Below are 22,612 nucleotides of genomic sequence, written 5' to 3' on the forward strand. Positions count from 1 at the left end.
TGCTATGTTGCCATCTTATTGCAATGTCTATTTTCTAGTGCTGCTGTTGAATTGGCATTTTCAGTGTTACCTTTGTAGTGCACTGGACGTAGCTGCCGCAGTCACACAGTCTTAATATGGAATTAGAGAGTGGAGATCGTTGATGAACAATGGAACACAAACTAACTTATCTCTAAGGTGGTGACTTTAGGTCGCAAGTCTCAAATTCTATCGCACCAAATCCTCCCCCTTCCCCCCCTCGCCCCCTCAACACTCATCTCAGACATCGAACCGCCCGCCCTCCCCCTTATTAATCTCAGACATTGAAATTGAGGTAGTATTGTTTCTTACAAATTCTTAAATAAACCTGGTCCACAATAAACTTATTGTGGACCAACTACCTCTCACGTGCGTGTGGAGGAGGCAACAAAATTTCAGACAACTTAATTCTATTTATTACTCCTCATTCGTCCTTTTTTACCCTCTTTTTATTTCTTCCCCTCTTTATATCACCGGTCAATTTCTCTCTCTTCAAACCTCCTCTTCTGCCACTTTCTTTTCATAGCTCAAATTCTCTCTCTTCAATTCACAACAATAACTTCAATATTGCTCAATTTCTTTTTCAATGGCAGAAACAGAAGCAGTGGGATGTGTATGAGTAGAAGAGGCCTTCGGTTATCAAACGCAAATCGCAATAATCAACCAATTCCTGGTACATTTTTTGTTTCTGAGTTGATTTCTGTACTTTTATGCTGATTAATTGTTGTTTTTTTTTTTCAATTGAAGCTATTTGCATGATTTTTTGTTTGAATTTTGTTTCTTATTGAAGGTTTTGTGAAGATCTAGGGTTTCATTTTGTTCGATTCATGTGTTTATTTGTATTTAAGTTGAATTTTGTTATTAATTAGTTATGTCATTCTAATTTGATGTTGATTTCATAAATCAGTAGTTGTTTACTCGTATTTGATTTCCAGATCTTCTATATGTGTGTGCATTTTGTTCAATTGTTGCTTAATTTCTTTTTAAGTTGATTTTTCGGCTCTTTTTCAAGGTATTTTTTTTTTTTGGCCTTTTACCTTCAATTTCATCTAGTATATACAAATTGGGGTTTCAATTTTTTTTTTTCAATTCGTGATTAATTGTAATAAATTTCAATTTCAGTGTTTATGAGAATTAGCTATATAATTAATTTATTTAAGATTTTGATTTCGTATTTCAGTGCATGCACTCTCATATTTGGTTGAGGCAGAAAAAGGTAAAGAGAGGAAGAAGAAAGAGGTTGAAGGGAGAGGAAAAAGAAGGCTATAAAGGCACCTCAAGACAAGGCTACGTATTAGCATAAATGCTACATTCCATAACAAAAAATAGTAGTAAAAAGAGCTAGATTTTTTTTTTTTTTAAAAAAAAAGAATTAATAAGGTATCTATGTTATATAAAAGATGACTATGTTAATAATAAGGTATCTATATTTACAGGTCATTATAATATCAAAAAGGACATTATGTTACAATTAAGGTCATTATGTTAATATTTTATGTTTCATTAGAGATAAATAACTGACAATAAGAAATTATCAAATATAGATTGTTATTTTGCATTTAAGATTTTATGATCAGCATCATTATAAAAAAGATTAATGAAAATTAAGAAAAAGATATAGAGTAAATAAAGGTCACTATGTGATTATAAAGATAACTATATCAAATTAATCAGTTCTACTATGAAAAAAGGTAACCATGTACCATCTAAATTTTTGTTGAGAGAAGAGAGAAAAAAATTCGAAATTATGAAGATGATAATGCATTGTTGTTCGTGATGTGTATAAAATTAGAAAAGATGAAGACCTTAATTTCGTCAAGCAATATCAGGGGCAGAGGAGAGAGAAAATACAATTTATTTATTTATTTATATTTATTTTATTTATTTATTTATTTATTTTTTTTTTTTTTTTTTTTTTTTTTTTTTTTTTTTTTTGCAGTAGGTGTGTTTGGGGTTTATAAGGGGTTTATTTGCATGTGGGCTGTTTGTATGGGGTTTAGGAGGGGTTTATTTGCATGGGCTGTTTGTATGAGCTTTAGACTGGGAATGGTTTTGTGTCATGTGAGACAATTTGGTCCACAATAAATTTAACCAGGTCCACCCAAGATTTTTTTATTGTTTCTATATACCCTCGTATTAAAAATGTCCCATTTTTATATATGGCAATGTTAATTTCTATTTTAAAAATTTATTTCTTTGGAGTTTCTCTTTCATTAAAAAAAATTGTTATTAATGAAATGTTCATTTCCAATTTTCGGATATTCATTTACAGTAGGAAAATTTGTCAAAAATAACACCACCTTTCACCAATCTTCCATAACTGAAACGACCTTTGATATGCATCTGCCAAAAATTGAACAAAAAACATGTAACCTATTTTATAGGTTACATTTGACATTTGTCATTTTGTGTTTGATTAAAATATTTTTAATTTATTTTAACATTTTTTCTTTAATAACAATGATTTAAAAAAAAAAAAAAAAAAAACTTAAATTATAATAACTTTGAAAAAAAAAATTTAAACTAAAAACAAAACTGAAATTAAAAAAGAAAAATCTCTTCCCCTTACCGGCAGCAACCCCACCAGCCCACCACCGCCCGACATCACCGCCGGCAACCTAAACCCTTTACCGGCGCCGGTGATACCCTCTCCTGACCTAGTGCCCGACCATCCAACCCCTTTGTCCCCTTTTCCTGAACCATTTTCCCCCCACCCTAAATTCTCTCTCTTTCCCCTTGAAAACACTCCTCTCCTCACCGAAAAACGACCAAAATCACTTATGGTGCTGGCGAACACGTTTATCCTCTCCACCGGCCGTCTCCAACCACTTCCCCCTTGAACCACCACCTGATAATCCTAAAACCCCAAAATCGAGTGGTGGTTTTAGGGGTTCTTGACTTTTTAGTGGTGGTTTAGGGAGGAATGGGTGGAGATGGCCGATAGAGGAGCGAAATGGGTTTTCCGGCACAGGGGTGTGGATTTGGGTGGTGGCAGGTGGTGGTGGGGTTGTTGCCGTCTAAGGGGGTTTGCCTTTTTTTTTTTTTTAATTTCAGTTTTTGTAAGTATTTTTTATTTTAAAGTTTCTTTTTTAAAAACAAAATTGTTAAAAATATTGACCAATGATATTGTGACACGTGTCACATGTAACCTATTAAACAGGTTACCAACCGGTCACGTTTCATTTTTGACAAATATGTGTCAAAGTTTGTTTCATTTTGAAATAAATTAAAGGTCATTTCATTTATAAAAGACCGATAAAAGGTGGTGTTATTTGTAGCAAATTTTCCTTTACAGTATCAATATTCCTCTCAAAATAGATTCAATTAAAAAATGTTTGTTTTAATTTCAAAATGAAGGATCAACGAGAGCGCTAAAATTTCCCTGGTCTCGAGACCAGCCATAGGAAGCTGGTCCCGCACTATAAAAATGAACAATTGCTAGAAACAAAATGAACATTTACTAGAAAAAAAAAATGAACATTTAGTAATTGAACATTGCAATATATAAAAATGAACATTCATAATATGAAGCCCACTCTTATTTGGCTGATTCTTCCACTAAACGATGTTGTTTTCTTTTTCAGCTAATATCTCCGATTTTATTTTCTAGCTATATTTGTTTCCTTTATTGAGTATATAAAGTATTCATTTTCATTTAATTCAAACTTTCTCTCTTCTAGATTTTACAATATTTTCTCACTCATTGTTCATATTCGATATTTTTTTTTTGTTTTGGATTTCTGGTGTTGAATCGTTCTACATATTCAAGGTATTCAAGATTTTTGATTTTTTTTTGTTTATGAATAACAATGGAGCTTGCTACTGATTGTTCATTTGCAATTCTTCCTTCATTATTGGATGAATGTAAGTTTATTTATTGCTTTTTTGATTCAATGCCCTTTTTTATTTATTTTTTATTTATTTTTGTTTATTGAATAATTTTGTGTGTTTTTTTTCCTTTCTTTACGGTTAATTGTGGGTATATTCCTTGTTTAAGTTTATTTACTAGAAAAAAATGAATATTTACTAAAAAAAAGAATGAACATTTAGTAATTGAACATTGCATTATATAAAAATGAACATTTATAATATACGAACAAAATAAAGAGACTATGAAACTGAAAAAAGTTGTACATCTAATGTTATATAACTGAACATTTAAGTTGTAAAAAATAAACATTCCATTTCATAGTCTCTTTAATGTTATTGTTTAACATCTATGCAATAAAAAGTGCACATGTTATTTTGTACACATTCGTGTAAGTAAATGTTCATTTAGTAATGAACATTGTAACATATAAAAATAACATTTATAATATAAGATAAAATAAAGAGATTATGACACTAAAAAAAAATATGCATCTAATATTATATAAATGAACATTTATTTATTAAGAATGAACATCATACTACATGAAAATGAACCTTTAATTAGTGAGAAATACAAAGTTATCATAAAATATGTTCAGTTTGAAAATGTTCAATTTTGTTATAGTAAATGTTCATTTCTGAACGGGGGACCATAAATATTTACCTGGTCTCGAGACCAGCCTTCAACTACTGCAGCGAAAGACTAATAAAAAATGAGCGTTTTAGGATGGAATAGAGATGTTCATGCACATGGACAAGACTATGTGTGTATATATATATATATATATATATATATATATATATATATATATATATATATATATATATATATATATATATATATATATATATATATATATATATATATATATATATAAAGTCATCATTAATGTCATTAATAATTATTATAAATAGTTTAGGTTTACCAAAGATAATAAATTTTTTTGCAATTCACCACTGAGAAAACTAAAAATTATTGTGTTAACCATTGAGAATTTCCCTTTATAATTTAATACATGTTCATTTCTTAATTTGTAATTATTATTAATACGTAAATGTTCAATTTTGAATCCTTAGATTTAACTTAGTTTTGTTTGGAACGTGTTGTTATAATTATTTTTGTAAAGAAACTTGATCGATCTCTTATTGTATAGGATAATCAAGTAAGAACGTTGAAGGCAACAAATATCTTGTGCTCATATTATATATTTCAGGGAACACACACACACACACACACACACACACACACACACACACATGTAATAGTGTAGTTATATCGAAATGCATTACTATTGTAATTAAATTAAATTTATTTTATATTGGAAATGATTTTTTAACAACGTTTTATTTAAATAAGTAGAATTCTAAGACGTATGTATACATCTTACCATGAGACTAACACATAGCTCTTGAAATGAACATTTGATGATACAAAAATGAATATTTATTGAAACACAAATAAACAAAAATGAACATTTGATGATGCAATACTTCTTATAATAAAAATGATTTGTACGCAGTAATCCTTATAAATAAATTTTTTCTCATTTTTATTTATAGAAAATTCTTAAAATTCAATTCAGATTATATATTAATTTGAACAAAAAACTCCTTGTTGTAAAAATGAACATCTAATGATACATATATGAGCATTTACCAATACAAAAATGAACATGTTATAAAAATTTGCAGGAAATTCATAAATAAAAAGGGGCGGGGTGGGGCACGCACAGTGGGTAGGGGGCTGCAGGCAGTGTTCCCTGCCGTGGGGTGTAGGTAAAAATTTATACAAGGAGGCAAGTCCGACGCATTTAATAGGATGGGTATAGACAAGTTGTCAAGCTAGCAAAAAAGAGTTTGATTTTGCTAAGAGCCAATGGGATAAGGCCATATCAATAATTCTCTTAGGGGCTGGACATCATGTCGAGATAAATCCTTATCCAGTAGTGATTAAATATCTAGTTTAGAAAAGAACCGAATCGGGCTCTGATACCATGTTAAATTTCGAGATAATATGAAATGGGCATGGACAATCCAAACAAGAAGGAGGAGAAGAGTTTGGTCCACAAACAAGGCTTAGGAGCTTTCATACTAAAATCAATTGGCAATAGTAGACGGTTACTCATCTACCTTATAAAGTAGAACCACCTCTTCTTTTTCTCCAAATTAGGACACTCACAAGTGGGTTACAACGGGTTCATCAGTATATAATCCACTAGACAATCAATTTAATTTGGAGAATAATTAAGCAAAAAGTGGTCGAAGCTTCATCTTGGTTTAAGGCTTCCTTTTGAAATCTGATTAAGTAAAGCTAGTTCAAAAAAGAGATTTTTAGCTAGCTAAAGATGGTAGAAAAAAGTAGGGTGGTCTCAAAAATATTATTCTTTTATCTTTTTGGATATATACCCAAATAAAGTAAAATAATAAGATGAAGAAAGAATATTACTACTTGCTTATATCATTGTAAACGTATAGAATTCAGCCTATTTTGTGGCTATCAATCTTGCATCGACATGGCTTACACAGAAATGTCTGTGGAAAAACTCCATAAATTAAACTCTTACGTCTGATATCATAGATAATCAAGTATGTGTATGTAATAGTATAAACTTTAACATGTAGCAATTAGAAAAATTGAAGGAATTAAAGTATACGTGACTATTAATTCAAGGCAGCAATGAAGTTAGTTAGTTTTTTTTTACTTTTTTTTTTAGTGTTACACCTGGTTCACTTTTTGGGCTAATCTGGATTCGGGGATAAGTTGTGGGTAGTTAGGTTCCAGTCTCTTCCAATTGTTATTGTGGGGGATCATACGCGGGTCTTTTCTACCAAGTGTAGTCTCAATCATCACTACACCAACAACCAATTGGTAGTTAGTTCTTTTACGTGATTTGGGGTTGTGAATTCATTATTCCTTCTCAATTAATGGTTAGTTTTTTGCGATAAACACATACGAATTATGTTCTTGTTAATTAATTTAATTTGTTGATCTAAGCCAATTTTGTTAATCTTTCCTGTATTTATGATAGTATTTTCAACTATTATTATTTGTTATTACTAATAAAATCACAAATGAAAATTGTCTATTAAATATATAATTCACATAAAATAACTAATCGTAACTTTTGTAGCAATATAATGTAAAATTCAAAGCGTTACAATAACAAAAGGCGAAAAAAGTATGCAACTATTAACTCGAGGTAGAGATTGATCGATGAGGTTAATTAATTAATATACTATACTTAAATAGCAAGAAATATGATTATGATATGGGAGCGTAGATTCATCACCCCTTGAAATAATTGGTTATTGATTGTCGATAAACACAAACATTTTTTGACGGCTGAAAAACAGATTGAATTAAAAAGATCGAATTATATTGAAAGAGACGACACAAATAACACTTTGACACGGTGGTATTCAACATCTCTACTCTCGGTATTTTGTTTATTAACCTTTTACTTGAGCTTCAAGTAATACAAGTGGACATCTTATTTTCTTACCACGACTCAAATCAAGGAGAAGAGTTTTCTTATCACAATTACTTTGATTTTATTATTAATTATTTATTAAACTTCTACGTATGTGTTTACTTTGATTTTATTATTAAACTTCTACGATAATATTGAAAATTCTCAACTTGGATAGTTTGGTAGACTACTAATATTATAATACCAAGGTTAATAAGCAATGTAGCGTGAAGATGTAATTAACTGTGATATGGTCAGAATACACAATTAAAAACGCGTAAATTAGTGTAATTAGTGTTTATATTTTCATGATTTTCAAACTTTACACAATTTTCAAATGCAAATTTAATGCTTATATATAGCCCTCGTATAACATTTTTCAAAAATTAAAAAAGAAAAAAAAACACAGAACTACTAATAACAATTATTGTCCATGAATGAATGATTGAAGTAATAAAGAGTATTTATAAAATAAAAATAAAATAAAAGGAAAAACGTATTGGTTTCAAATACATTAGATTCACCATATGAACGAATTATATCACTTATGCTAACTCTTGAAGATTTAATACCTATATTTTGAGTTAGGTAAACAAGTAATGTTCTTAACTTTCCATTTTATAGTGTTTTAAAATTTGTTTTAGGGCTTGTTCTCTTCAGCTTATTTTTAGTTCAGTTCACTTCATTTCACCTCCAATAAGTTCAGTTTAATTCTTATCTTAATTTCCTTCTCTCATAAAATATTCAGTACACTTCTGTTCCAATAAGTTCAGTTCAGTTCAGTCAATCATAACAGAGTCAACAGACCCTTATGTGATGATTAGATGTGCTGAGTAACTTAACCTATTAAATCCAAATCCAAATACTCTAAACTTATTTTAAGGCGTGTTTCATTTACCTAATTTTTATTTATCTAAACTTATTTTATTTAAACTCTTTTTCCCTTTATTTATACTTGAGAAAACTTATTAGACCTTATTAAAACTTATTTTAGTTCTTCCTCGATAAAAAAAAAAAAACCCCTTTTTTTTAATTCCTAAACTTAAGATGAGATTTCAACTTGTGATTTTTCTTATCATGCTGACTTTTGTTATCATGCATGTTAGATGATCAATTCAAATAAAAATTTAACCTATTGATGATTATAATCTTAAAATTGGTTTATACTCTAACAAAAAGGACAAACAGTAGATGAGATTTATACAAAGTCATATAATTATAACTGTAAAAAATGAAAAAAAAAAAAAAAAATGTTGTCCTAAATACATAAACTTTAAATAACACTATCTAAATACATTTCTCATACACTTACTTAAACATTGCATAGATCTTACCTCGCACTCTTACGGAACATGCATGCTATGTATACCATGATTATATATATGTAGATCTAAGCTAGCTAATATCAAAATCTTACAATTATAATTCGATCACGAACGAACTATAATTAATTATTAATTACATAATTGAACAAGCATTAGGATTTTCATCACTAAACATCCAAGTGTATCTATCGTCAAGATCACCAGGGGTAGCAAATGATTGAGGTGCATTCTTAACATAACCAGTAGGTGCTTTCTTATCATAAGCTTGAGGAGCATAAGGGTACGATACCAAATTATATGGTACATATGGCCAAAACTCCGCTCTTTTTCCTGTGCTCTTCACCTTTTTAAGTACCCTCTTTGGCTCCACGTTTCCGGTTACAGTTACTTTGCTCTGCTTACGGTTCACATCTACTGATTTCACACCTTTTGTATTAACATAAACGTATACATTATTAGTCCATTGACAAGCAAACATCTAATAATTGAAATAAAGGAATAAGTTGATGTTGGCTTGATCCAACATGGTGATAGGACTTTTCAGGACTCATTCGACCTCACGGGTTATTTTATCTATTCACACGATAATATAAATAACTAAGTTTAAATTCAAGCACACATTTGCATGATTTCAATGACAAATATATTATTTCTGTTTCATATTATTTGTAACGATTAGATTTTTTTTTCCCCTCTCTACTTTATGTCAAATCGTTGCAAATAATATGAAACGGAGCTAGTAAATAATATAAAACACGCCAAAACATAGAAAATCAAATCAATGCTTTTACGGAGGAATTAATATATTAAAATAACTAGGTACACCGAGTTTATGCATGTGCTAGGTTAATATTTACCCTAAGAAGTATACATTAACTAATTAAAGCAATATTAAACTTTTTATTGACTTTTTGTTTGAGTAGTTATTTTAATAATGACACAAGTCAACCATGTTGATGAACAATATACTACCTCCGTTACATATTATTTGCAACGATTTGACATAAAGTAGAGAGGAAAAATGTCTAATCGTTGCACATAATATGTAACGGAGGTAGTAACAAATATTCATCACTATTTTCATCACTATTGTCCTGTTAGAAACTTTTGGTTGTCGTCTAAGCGGCTAAGATTCGAACCTTAGCATCATTTTACAAGTTAAAAAAAGTATAAAACTTTTATACCCTACTAGAAAATACTAGTACTCGACACTCGTGTTCTCACTTTAGTGTAGAATACCGAAAGTGGTCATATAGTTCTCTCAAAAGTTGTTCTTGCTTGCTTACTTACTTACGAAGTACTTCCTCCCTTTCTTTTGGATGTAACTCAATTAAACTTCTTTACATTATTCAACGTCATTTAGGTTATCTTCAATAAATTATATTTATTGGAAAATACAATTATATATGTGATCATGTTAAAATTTTCTTAATATAGACTTTCAATTTTTTATTTTTTAAAATTTTCAAATTTATGATTTTATATATACGGTTTAAGTTAAGCATTGACAACCATCAATGTCAAAAGCTCATACTCGGTAATATAACAAACAAGAAAGTATCGCTACTGTTCCCGAAGTTTGACTTTATTTTCATTTTAAGCCATTTCAAAAAGTTCAAGTCACAATTACTTAATTATATGCTTTAATTTTATTATTATTATTGTTTAAAACTCCATTTTACTTCTCATACTATACACTATTTACACACTCACTTAAGCTCTATAATTATTAATTCACATTTATATTTGCTCTTTAATTTTAATATTATTAAAAATAATTGATTTTACCACTCCCACCATAAAGAGCACACCGTCTGAAAACGAAAGGCAATATGAAATCCCCTCATTAAACCACCAAGTTTGTGCTCATTAGACATGGGATTGTAGAAATTCATTGTCTCAACTACAAAATACACCATTTTTTTTGGCACAAATTTGATTATATGGACTGCTTCATATACTTGTATTGAATAACAAAGGTGTTGTTTGGTTGTTATGGGAAATTACTTCCCATAGGAATTTGTATTTCATGGGAATTAAATTCCTACATCAAAATCATGGAAATTGTATAAAGTTGTTTGGTTGGCATGAGGGAAGTTGCAAATCATGGGAAGTTTGACTTACCTAGGGGGGGTTAGGTAATTAACTTCCCATGTCTTGTGGGAAGTCACAATTCCTATGAATTTGCAATTACCTCATTTACACTTTTTATTGTCAACCAAACAATTCATGTATTTTCAAATTCCCATTATTTTCCACTTCCCCCATTTTCTTTGTGTAACCAAACAACCAATCTTTGCTTTCTTTACAAAAGCTTTACTAAACGCTTAAATTTTCCTAGTAGGAGTTTCATTAATCTTAATCCCTTTGCCCTTTTATTAGAGACCCATTTCTAATGCGGAGGAAGTCTATATATCTTTGATATTTCAATTATGAAAATAATCGCACAATCTTTTGAAGTTATTGGTAGCTTTATTTGTAGCTTGATTATGAGTACCATATATTTTGACATTTTTATACGGAAACAATGGTAAAGAAAAAGAAAAAAAAAAAAAAATACCTTTGATATTGGTGACAGCGTTTCTGACTCTTCTTTCACAACCATCACAGTCCATTTTCACCTTGATCTCAACTGTCTGTTAATGAACAAAGATACAGTTTAGTTGAAATAATCGTTGTTATTGGGATCATCATACCAAAGCTATGACATCTTACATAAAACATCGGATGGTAAAAAAGAGCTGAAAACAAAGGGGAGAATTTACTGGAGACTAAACTTCACAGTACAATTGTCATTGTCATTATGCATATCATTGCTATTCCATGTAAAATTACACAGAGCATACTCGAGCTAGTATGAGAAGAAGGTCATAGGTTCAAATCTCATCCACTGTCATATATCATAGACAGATTATAGGAAGGTGAAACCGAGCTGAAAAAAAACTAAACGGAGACAACGTTCAGTGTTGTACTAAACTTTCACTATACCATTGCGACGATGTGAAAGACAATTAATACTTAGGAAGGTAAAAATCGAGGCGAAAACAAAGGATTACCTGCATTGGTTTACGTTTCTTACGCTTAGGGAAGGTAACATCGTCACAAAAGTCTAAGACATGGTCTAAGAGCCCCATTTTTTTTGGCTGTGATTCTTCTTATGAGAAACTTACTATTTATGGGAATCCAAAACAAAAGCAGAGTAAAACAGAGAGAAGGAGGTAGAAAAAAGAGAGGAAACAAGAAGAGTAAGAGTAGGAGAGATTTGTGATTTGGGAATATAAATGGAAAGAAAGAACAATTATAAAGTTGGTGATTGTTTTATGCTTGACTTGTTTTTGGATGTGAGCTACCTTAACCCCTACATCCCTATCATTTGAGTATGTGGGTTCGATTTTTGGTGGTTTATATTTAGTTTTGTACACTTCTCTACTTCAACCACATCAAACAAACAAACAAATACTCATGTGCATATGTTTTTTTTTACAACAAGTGCAACGTTTTGTTTAGCACATATATCAATACAAACTTAAATTAATAATATTTTTAAGAAAAAATTAGAAAATAATACCACAAAAAAGCCACGATTTTGATTATAACACCACATAAAAAAAAATTTGATTATAACACCTCAAAAAACCTAAAAATTTTGATTCCACCACCGCATAGAGGATGCCGTCAAAAAAACCGTTTGTGGACCCCACCAAATACACGTGTCACTTATATATTGATAAAGAAAATTTAAAAAAACCAAAAAAAAAAAAAGGAACCCTATGCCCAGCCACGAAGCTCACCACCGGTAGCCCCTACATCCCACCACCGGCACTACCCCCCACTGCTGCCAAGCCATACCAGCGTCCACCCAGCCACCCCCACCCTCCTTAACCAACCCCGAAAAACCCTATAGACCACCAGACGCGGCGATTGAGACCCCAGCTCGCAACTCCATAAACCCTAGCCACCACAAAATTGGCAACTAGTGGTTGAAATCGGCCAGGTTAGGGCCTGAGTGGTCAAATTCAACCCTAAATTGGCCGATCTCGACCAGTAGTTGCTAATTTTGTTGTGAAATGGAAGAAAAATGGTGGTGGTTGTCGGTTTTGAGCGGGAAAAGGAGGTAGTTGGGGTTGTTCGGTGCGAATTTCGTGGTTTTCGGTTGCTGGAGGGGTGTCGGAAGTGGTTCAAGGGGTGTCGCAGGGGGTTTTCGGTGGCTGGAGGGGTGTCGGAAGTGGTGTAAGGGGTGGAATTCTTAGTGTATGGTGGCGGAGGTGGTTGCGGGGGTTTTTCGATGCGAATAACGTGGTTGATGGTGGGGCAAGGCCGAGCTGGGGCAAGGGTTCATGGTTTCTTGGGTTAGCCTGTCGGCGGTGGTGGACAGGTGGTACCAGTGGTGGGGTTGGGCTGGGTTTGGTTGTTGAGGGTTTTTTCTTTTTTTTTTCTTTTTTTATATTAATTTTTGGTTAAACCAATAGGATAGTGACACGTGTCTGTTATGGGCCCACTAACGGATTCCATCCAAAAATACGTTAAGTGGTGGTGAAATCAATTTTTTGGGGTTTTTTTTTTTTTTTTTTTTTGGTGTTATAATAAAAAGTTTTTTTTTTTTTTTTTTTTTTGGTGTGTGGTGTTATTATCAAAATTTGTGTTTTTTTGTGGTGTTATTTTCTAAAATTTCCTATTTTTAATTATCATCAAGTAAAAGTTAAAACAACGAATATTAATAAATTATTCAATAAAACAATTCAGGCAAGTATCTACAAGACTATATTTTATACTTTAGTATAAAACTATGAATCACTAAGATTGTGGCACTAGTAGAAAAAATGAAAAAGGCACCCCCATATTGCCACCAGTTCAGTCCAAACCAGTGGCAAAATAGGGTAAAAAATGGCAAGTGCAAACCGGGGCAGCTAAATGGCACCGGTTCAGTTCAAACCGGTGGCAGAAACATAAAGGCTACCGGTTTGAACCGGTTCCAATGTGAACCGGTGCCATTTAAAAAAAAAAAAAAAAAAAAAAAAAAAAAACCCCGCCTTCTCCTCTCCTTCCTTCCCCCTCCTTTCTTCCTTCTCTTTCCTTTTTCATTTTCGTTCAGCTTCACTTACTGTTGCATTCGATACACCCAGCAAAAACCCTCACTGCCCTTCTCTCCTTTTCCCTCCACCATAGCCGCCACATTCAACGGCGGAGGTTCGAAAACCCTCACTGCCCTTCTCTTCTCCCCTGTCCTTCTTTTTCTCCCCTCAACCCCCTCCACCTCTCTTAGTTTCCCTCTTAATTAGAGGCTCTGTCAAGGTGTTGAAGCCGCGCCACCGCCCTGAGGTTCACCACGCCAAGCCCTAAGAAACTCCATGCCACTGCCCTGAGGCTCCTCCACCACCGAGCCATTCTGCATCCCTCCATCTCTTCTGCCCTTCAAGGTAGGTTGATAATACAAAAAATCAAAACATTTTACTTAAAAAAATACGGAGGGAGTAACTATGATCCTTCCTTTTTTTATTGGAACTAGGGGAGCCCACACACGCGATTCGTGCGATATAGTGAGCCATACATAGTTAAAAGTTATTTATTTGAACCTCTGAATTTACAAACTTTTAGTTGTTGTTGCATTAGGAAGAAGCTCCATTCAATTATAGTCATACTGAAATTGTTATAAATAAGGATATTATCTTGTTCACATAAGATTTCCCTCTAAATGTTTCTATTAAGGAAGCATAAGCTGGTTTTAAGAAGAAAAAAAAAAAAGGAAGCATAATATAAGCTTAAGAAGAGAGATTGTAAGTAGCATAGTACATAAGCCACTAACACAAGTTAAATACACGTGAGATAAAATAGACCTCTGTTTTTGTTCCCAGTACACCATATCATGATTCATTTGATCCTAGTTTGACTATAAATTAAAGATAGATTGTGCATAGGAGAACAAGTGTAATACCCCTCATGATTGCTTTAAAAGGATTTGATATACTACTCATATCAACAAGATGCATTTTCCTTTTAGGGATCTCATAAGCTAAAATACTCCACAGTTAAGCGTGCTTGGTTTGGCGTAGTTTTGGGATGAATGACCTCCTGGGAAGTTTTCTCGGAGTGCGCATGAATGAGGACAAAATGCGCCGAAAGGACGTGTAGTCTGTGAGGACAGTTGTTGCCCTTGATGCGCATTTCGTGACAATAGGTCCCCCCCCAATTTTTTTGGTGTCGGGGTGTTACAACAAAAGATATATAGATGAAAGTGATGGTGCTGAATAAGTGCCCTCCTTTGCTTCCTTCGCTTCCCAAAATGTTGCATTCTACAAGTTCAACTTCAGCTAGATGAAGAGAAGGCCCCCACACACATTATTTCTGCTATTTTATATCAACCACGCAATAATAATCACTGCAAAGCTCCATCTCAGTCTTGTTGATCATCTTCAAGCACCACTCGAGTCATTCAAGCACATTTCCAATATTATATTCATCTGACAACTCCACTAATCTTGAGCTCTTTCAAACTATAACTGTATATGGGTGTCTCCATATAGCATATTCACCTCTTTCTATGATTTTACAACATAAACAATTAGATTACATAAACTATACATTTCCTTCACTTTTTTACAAAAAATTGAATTACCATACAAGTACAAGCCAAGGGCATATTTAGTTAACAACCAATAATTCTGTAAGCAAATGCTTGATGACCAAATTAAGAGGCCTTATAAAACTTGGAAAATACGTTTAATTTAAATAATATATACTAACTTCCACAATTCAAGAAACTAACTACAAAAACATTTGGCAACAACCCAAATAAAGTCAACACAATATGAACCAGACAATAATCAATCTTTAGTATACTCATCTTTACACCTTGAAAGTATAGAAATAACAAACTTGATATCTTGAAAAAACCTAAAGTTCTTGTAAATGCAACATTGTGCTGATTGAATTGATATATGGAAATATGACGATAGGTTTAGAGAAGTAGAGCTTACTTCAAATGTGATCAGGTCAATTAGATTGTTCACACATATATTCACTTGAACTATCATTCTATAAGAAACTTCGGTAGCAAATGAATTCTAGGCACATATAATATAACTTCCCACGTGTTATCCAAAGCCAACCAATATTGATTATATTCTTCCTTATACTATGACTCATATACTCCTTCAGCCTATGTTTGGTCTAAAAGATGAAAACTAACATTTATCCCATTGCAACTAATATAAATTCTTCAATTATATGGCAAGCAGTAAGAAGGGTATCTATCCAATCCCAACACAACTATTAATTCAAGGTGGAGGGAGTACTACCAACCTCAAACATAAAGTTACCAAATTTTTGTTTAAGGATTCACAAAAACATATTGTATATTCGATAAGAAATCACCTTAATGCAGCTCTAAGTTCTTAAACTGTCACATTCTCCAGCTTCCCTAGCCGAGTCATTATTTATGCTCAAAATTTCAGCTAATTTGCTTCCAACAACATTTTGCTGCACAAGTTCACAACAAGCATTAATCAACCCATCAACCAAAAATTAAAAAACCCAAAAAAAAAATGAAAACCCCTACTTTTGAGACATGCTTTTAGAGAATTTAGATTAACATTAACTGATAATTTTGCCGATTTCTTGTTTTTACCGGAACCCATTGCTTGTACTTAAATGGCAAACAACCCTTGACGAGTTTAACTTTGAGATCCTTCAATTCATAAGTTTAACAATCTACCCAGATTGAGAAATTGCTATTCAATATTAAAAAAAAAAATAAAAAAATCACCTAACCTTATAGCCTGAATCAATAGAGGAGAGAAAGCCCAGTTGTGCTTCAATTGAGAACTCATAGGCTACTTTAATTAATTGAGGAGAAAGGTAGAGGATGACAGAGAAATTAAAAGGGCATTAGTTTAAGAGAAAGAAATTGGAAAAGATTAGATTTAAGTATGAACTATTAAAGAGGGTGAATACGTAAATATATATTTTGAAGGATATAATTGGAAGAACATTATTTATAAGAGTATTCTTCCACTTTTTATAAGGTAGGGAAATTCTTATTAGTATCACTCTAGATTTTCTCATTGGTATACTATTAACTTATTGTCATTTTACGAGTATACCTGTACTTTTGTCTTTTCCGAACCATGACTAACATTGTTAAAAACTAGATTAGCACCTCAGTGATGATAACTAATTTTTCCTAATTTATATTATATGAATAAGTAATTTATAAACTTTTATCATGACTATATGTTTTTCATTTAGCAGTATTATTACACATTTTTATAGTTCAATTCTTTTCTTTTCTAATTTGTTTATTCCGTAATCAAATGAGTACTTTGAAAAAAATCAAAGATTGACATTATTCATAAAATCAATTAAACAATGATTGAGCTTATTCATATATTGTAGTTTTTTTAATAAAAAAAATCAATAATGACATCATACATTAAATTAGCGGGAAATTTTTTAATGAAAAAGCGACACATAAGATAGGGAGGGAAGTTGATGATATCAGCAATGTTTTATTTTAGTATTAATAGTTAATAGATTAGTAAATTAAGTTAACTAATTAAGGAAAAGACATAACTATGTACTTTTAAACATCTAATGTCTCAATTTATGTGTCGAAAATTGTTTAGTCGCCTTTGTTTTATTTTAAACATCTAATGTCTCAAAAAATGACAACGCTTTATTTTATTATTATTAGTTAATAAATTAGTAAATTAAGTTAACTACGCATGCGCCATCCAGTTGCTATCATCCTTCGGTCGCCTTTATTGTAGTCCGGCTCCACCGCCTTTGTTTGTCAGGCACCATCGTCTTCGCAACCTTCTCTGTTTCTGTTTGGTCTTGCTACATCGTCACTGTGTTTGTGGCTTTCCATCGCCTTTGACTTTGATTCTCGGCCACTGTTTTGTTTGTCGGATCGGACGCTTGCTTCTTGTTTCATTTTTATTTATTTAAACTTTACTGTATTTTAGCTTCCCATTGAAGCTTTTGGTGTAGCTTCTTTAAGAAGCTTTGTGGTTACACTTTAGTTTGCATTTAATTTTTTTATAGTTGTTCTTGTACTTAATCTATTAGTTTTTCCTACGATAGGAGACTGGTAGATTCTAATGATCCTTTCTTGTGATAGGAGACTGGCAAATTCTAATGATCCTTTCCTGTGATAGGGGGATTATTAGGCTCTTTACCTTACCTTTAAAAAAAATTAAGTCAAAGCTATTAACTAATTGTATCTATTTTTTGCTAGAAAATAACAAAACTTACGGGAATATATACATTATGCATGGTCAATATCTACACCACTCAATTAAAGAATAAGTCAAAAAAAGATTCAATGCAATACTTTTGTATGTTTAATATAAAATTGTAACTATTTCTTGATTAGATTAATACGATTGTATTTACATATGATAGACACCTAGAGCCCTTGAAGGCTTTGTAGGATGTATGGTAATCATGATAACAGAGAAGGAACTACTGTGGTAACATATTACTATGTATGTGTGGAAGGATTTGTTTGCTTTAATGAGTCATGCTGACATATCCCTCTCTAAAACAAATTGACGCCATTGCTTAAAATTTCTTTTTATTAAACTACCAAAGAAAATTTATGTATGAAGACTTATCCAGTGCAAACTTAGCAACTTTGAACTGCTTGAGGCTACCACACTCCATAGTTTCTTGCGGAAACAACTCACTGTAGGGAATATTTCAAGCATTACCCCTAGCTTGAACCCCACTGTGATCATACACTAAAGTACGGTGGCGTCCAAAGGGAAAGAAGATAGAGTAAAAGAGTCGCCAACAAGTTTTAGGAACTTGTAAACCGTTCACAGGGTGAAGGTTTCACCCCTTAACGATCCAAGAAATCGTCAACTCCAATAGGTCTAGAACCATGACTGGTAGTTCGGGGATGAAGGTACAAATCCAACCTAAAAGAGATTGAACCTGCCCTAATAATAGACATCTACTTTATTCTGATCGTATTCATGTGCGCTTTCTGACTAACATGCAATCAATAGGATTAACCCTAAACCTGTTTATCTATGTTGGTTGAATATAATGCACAAATAAATCTATTATTGGCGATCACTTGAATTATAATCAAATTAACCCTAAACAAGATTATTAAATTATCTTATTAAGCGTGATTACAAATACCAAATTCCCTTTAAACATGCATAAAAGGTGTAATCAAGCAATAAATAAATATAATATCAAGCAACATAATAATAACAATAACCATAAAAATAATCATGATAATAATAATCATGTTAAAGCATAACAATAGCAAGATCCTAGGCATGGTACTAACAAGATTAATAACAAACCCTAGCATGATACTAAACATATAAAAATTAAATATATAACCCTAACATGATACTAACAACCATAATATTAGGAAAGAACATAGGAAGCATCATACTTTTAATCATACTTGATATTAAAGTTACCCTAGACATGATACTAGGAAGATCAAAACGTCCTAACATAACATTAGGAATCATAATAACAACCTAGCATGATTTCTAAATCATAATAACAATAAAATCAATTAAAGCACTTACTTGGATGCCTCGTACCTCTTTCTAATAACAAAATACACACGTTAGTAACTTCAAGGAAAATAATAAAATCAACAATTAAATTAAATAATAATTGAAATAAAGATTTGGGACCAAACCCTCATAAATTAAAACCTTTCACGTCTAGGGAGAAGACAACTTCGAATTGTGCTAGGTGTTTCTTGGTCTTGTGAATGCGGAATTTTGTATAAAAGTTGGTTTAGAAAAGAGAGAAAGAATAAGCTTTAGCTTCGAGAGAGAAGAGAATTAGAGAATTGATGATTGTAGATTTGGTGATTGTCGATTTGGTGATTGTAGATTTGGTAATTGTAGATTGTAGAAAACGAAGTTTTAGAAGGCTATTTATAGAGAAAATCAGCTAAAAAGATAAAAAAAAACAAATCAGAGTTTCGACGTTAAAAAAGAAGTTAGCGCCAGACGCTAACCATTAGCTCCAGGCGCTAACGCTAGCGCCAGGCGCCAGGCGCTAATGATTGGCGTTAGGCGCTATTCATATTTTTTTACGCGTTTTCTTAAATCAGATAAAATTTGGCCGTACAGAGGGTAAAATCGTATTTTCCTTAAAAACACTCTTTTATTCTGATTAAAACTCTAAAAAGTCAACAAAAGTCAATTTATCAATGCTAATTGAATTAGGAATGAAAAGAACCTTCTAGAAGAATCTAGAAGACTAAAACCAATCATAATTGCATTAGGAATGATAAATCCATATTAGGCCCTCCTCTAGATCATTGGGCCGCATATAAGGCTCAAAACCGGGCCTAGTTTAGTAATTTGGCCATAACTACCTCATAATTCATCGGAATTGGGCTTATAATATATCGTTGGAAAGCTCTTTTCAAGCCCCATCCAACTACACCATTATTGGACCCATATCATGGACCAACCAAACTGGATTGACTGTTTTCTTAAAATAGGTTTTTAAAAACAGAGAGAAGAGAAAACAAATTAAAACTATCCGCAACACTAGACTTTTCCAAACTTTCACTTCATTCAATTATGATTCGACGTGAAAAGTACTCATCACCGGGTTTGGTTTTGGGGAGACACAAATGGGTGTCTACAGAAGCCCCCACTTTGACTGAGTTTGGAGAAACACAAGTTTCAAAAACAAAAGTCAAAGTATCAACAGGGACGGAGAATGATTCAGAACGTTCTACGATCCTAAACCACTATTGTAACGCCGATACCTGCAAACTAGCGTTAGTTAAACAGATAAAAGAGTTAAGAAACGCGTAACTTGCACCGTCGAGCACACGTCTCTGAAAGTAACCGATTTACTGCTGCTTTGTTGTATTTCTGTATTTTTGACGACCTCCTACAAGCTAGAGAATGTCGCTTGAAGACTGCTACGCTTGTAACTGCCTCCAATTCCGCTATGATAGACTTCTGCAAGCTAGAGAACTCCATCGAAGATTGCTTCGCTTGAAACTACCTTCTAACATTTTGTGACCATCTTCCGCAAGCCAGGGAACATGATCGAAGACAACTTTGCTTGAAATCACCTCCAGTTATTTGTGACAACTCTCCGCAAGCTAGGAAACGCTGCCGAAGATATCCTCGCTTGAAGCTACCCTCATTTGTTGCGATAATATTCCAAGGAAAATTACCGAAGACCCACACTTGTGGATCTTTAAAAGCTCGCTTGAACTTTGCTTCCGCTATGCCTGTACGTCGGCGCTTTTCTGCTTTTGAACCTGTATGTCGGTGCCTTTTGCTGAATTTTGAACCAATATGTCGGTGCCTTCAGCTGTATGAACCAGTATGTCGGTGCCTTGTGGTGAGCCAATGCGTAGGCGCTTTAAGCTAAGTGAGACGATCATTCATCAGGTCGATCACTCAATTGTAATCGAGCCGATTGCTAAAATCATGTCAAATTGCTTAGAGGGGCTAACTGGCGCACCAAGGAACCCAAAATATATTGCAAGAGGTTGGAACAACCGCACTAAGTGGCTGAGCAGTCTGTCGCCGATGATATAACGCTAGCGCCGCATATTTCGCTGTAGCGCCAGAAGCTGGCATTAGCGCCAGGCGCTAAGCCTTATCGAATAGCGCCAAAGCCTGTCGCTTGGCGCTAGAGTCGGGTTTTCCATAAATATCCTTCTCTTCTTCATTTCCGCTGCTGTTGCTCGTTTCTTGCTCGAGAATTCGCTCAGAACTTCAATTCACTCATTCTTGCTCGTTTCTCAACTGAATTTGTTCAAATTTGTTGCAAATCAAAGCTTATTCCATCCATTTTCTCGATATAGGTAAGTTTTCCTCAAACTCACTCCGTTTTTAATGAATTTTGCACAAGTTTGTTCACAAATTTCTTGAAAATTTAAAACTTAAATTTCTTAATTCTCTTTGTTTGTCAAATTTTATGCCATGAAATTGCTTGATTATGTTTATATTTGTTTTGGGAGTAATTTGAAACTTGTTTGACTCAATTTGGTCAAGAAATGAACAAATCACCATTGTTGGACCTCTTAAGGTGGGGAACACAATATGGCTTGTTCTTGACGTTTTTTGCTAGCAATTCTTGTCCAATTTGTCACAATAATTACTATAGTATTGCAAGAAATTGTTTGAATGCTTGAAAAATGCCGTATATGCTCAATTTGAATTTGTGCTCTGTTTTAGTACTATGTACTCTGTTTTTTTGCGAACATAGTATCATGCGGCTAGGCGAACCTTAGATACTATAGAACCTTAATTTATGATAATTCTACACAATGTAGCATGGCTAGACAGTGAGGTTCGGGTTCACGGTCCTGAGACGTTTGACGGGAGCACGAGCCCGTAGAGGACGACGCCGATCCATCCACCTCTCTCGGTCCTCTCCCAGAGTGGGATGAGCAGACTTTGTACTTCTCTCCCGTCCACCACATTTCTAAGAGGGTGCGACGGGGAATCACAGTTGGAAGGACGTGCTGCCATGGTTCAGGTTGCGATATCTTGGGCGACCTGTACAAGATGTACATCGGCAATGACGTAGAGGCGAGACTTCTCTGGGAGTCTTGCGGACAGACTGTACTTTTCGAGACCTCAGAGGACATGATTGCCTCTAGCGGGGAACATCACGTGGTTCGTGCTCTGGTGGAGTTCTTTTGGGACACTACCAACACTTTCCACTTTCCTTGGGGTGAGATGATGGTCACCCCGACTGACTTCAGTCTCATTACGGGACTGGAGTTTAGCTCTGTTGCGCTGCCGTTCGACAACGAGATCAGCGTCTTTTCCCCTGAGGTCGAGGAGCTGTTGGGTCCGATTGCTGTTCGGGCTCGTGCTGAGGTAGAGTCGACTCAGTTCAGCGCAAAGGGGATTCACCGTTCGACTCTAGTGGCGGCTTTTGATGATGATGCGACCACCCGAG

General features: G+C 33.3%; 1 protein-coding gene and 1 long non-coding RNA gene across 2 annotated transcripts; both read right to left on the minus strand.

Moving 5' to 3' along the window:
* Positions 1 to 8,460: 8,460 nt before the first annotated feature.
* Positions 8,461 to 12,150, minus strand: LOC145589802 (heavy metal-associated isoprenylated plant protein 20-like). Its single transcript, XM_081646521.1, has 3 exons — positions 11,740 to 12,150; positions 11,244 to 11,319; positions 8,461 to 9,109 (listed from the first exon to the last, which is right to left on the minus strand). The coding sequence occupies exons 1-3, from the start codon at positions 11,815 to 11,817 to the stop codon at positions 8,817 to 8,819; spliced, it is 447 nt and encodes a 148-aa protein (XP_081502647.1). The 5' UTR covers positions 11,818 to 12,150; the 3' UTR covers positions 8,461 to 8,816.
* Positions 12,151 to 14,517: 2,367 nt separating this feature from the next.
* On the minus strand, positions 14,518 to 16,589 carry LOC145589891 (uncharacterized). Its single transcript, XR_014101840.1, has 3 exons — positions 16,451 to 16,589; positions 16,055 to 16,159; positions 14,518 to 15,219 (listed from the first exon to the last, which is right to left on the minus strand). It is a non-coding gene; the product is annotated as an uncharacterized LOC145589891 (long non-coding RNA).
* Positions 16,590 to 22,612: the final 6,023 nt, after the last annotated feature.

Source organism: Chenopodium album, chromosome 1 (assembly GCF_948465745.1).
Source record: "Chenopodium album chromosome 1, dcCheAlbu1.1, whole genome shotgun sequence".
Lineage (NCBI taxonomy): Eukaryota > Viridiplantae > Streptophyta > Magnoliopsida > Caryophyllales > Amaranthaceae > Chenopodium > Chenopodium album.

Coding starts and splice junctions, on each gene's coding strand:
- LOC145589802 (XM_081646521.1), bottom strand. CDS start 11,817: ATGGGGCTCTTAGACCATGTCTTAGACTTTTGTGACGATGTTACCTTC. Junction 11,320..11,739: donor AGAAACGTAAACCAATGCAG/GTAATCCTTTGT, acceptor GTTCATTAACAG/ACAGTTGAGATCAAGGTGAA. Junction 9,110..11,243: donor CGCTGTCACCAATATCAAAG/GTATTTTTTTTT, acceptor TTAATACAAAAG/GTGTGAAATCAGTAGATGTG.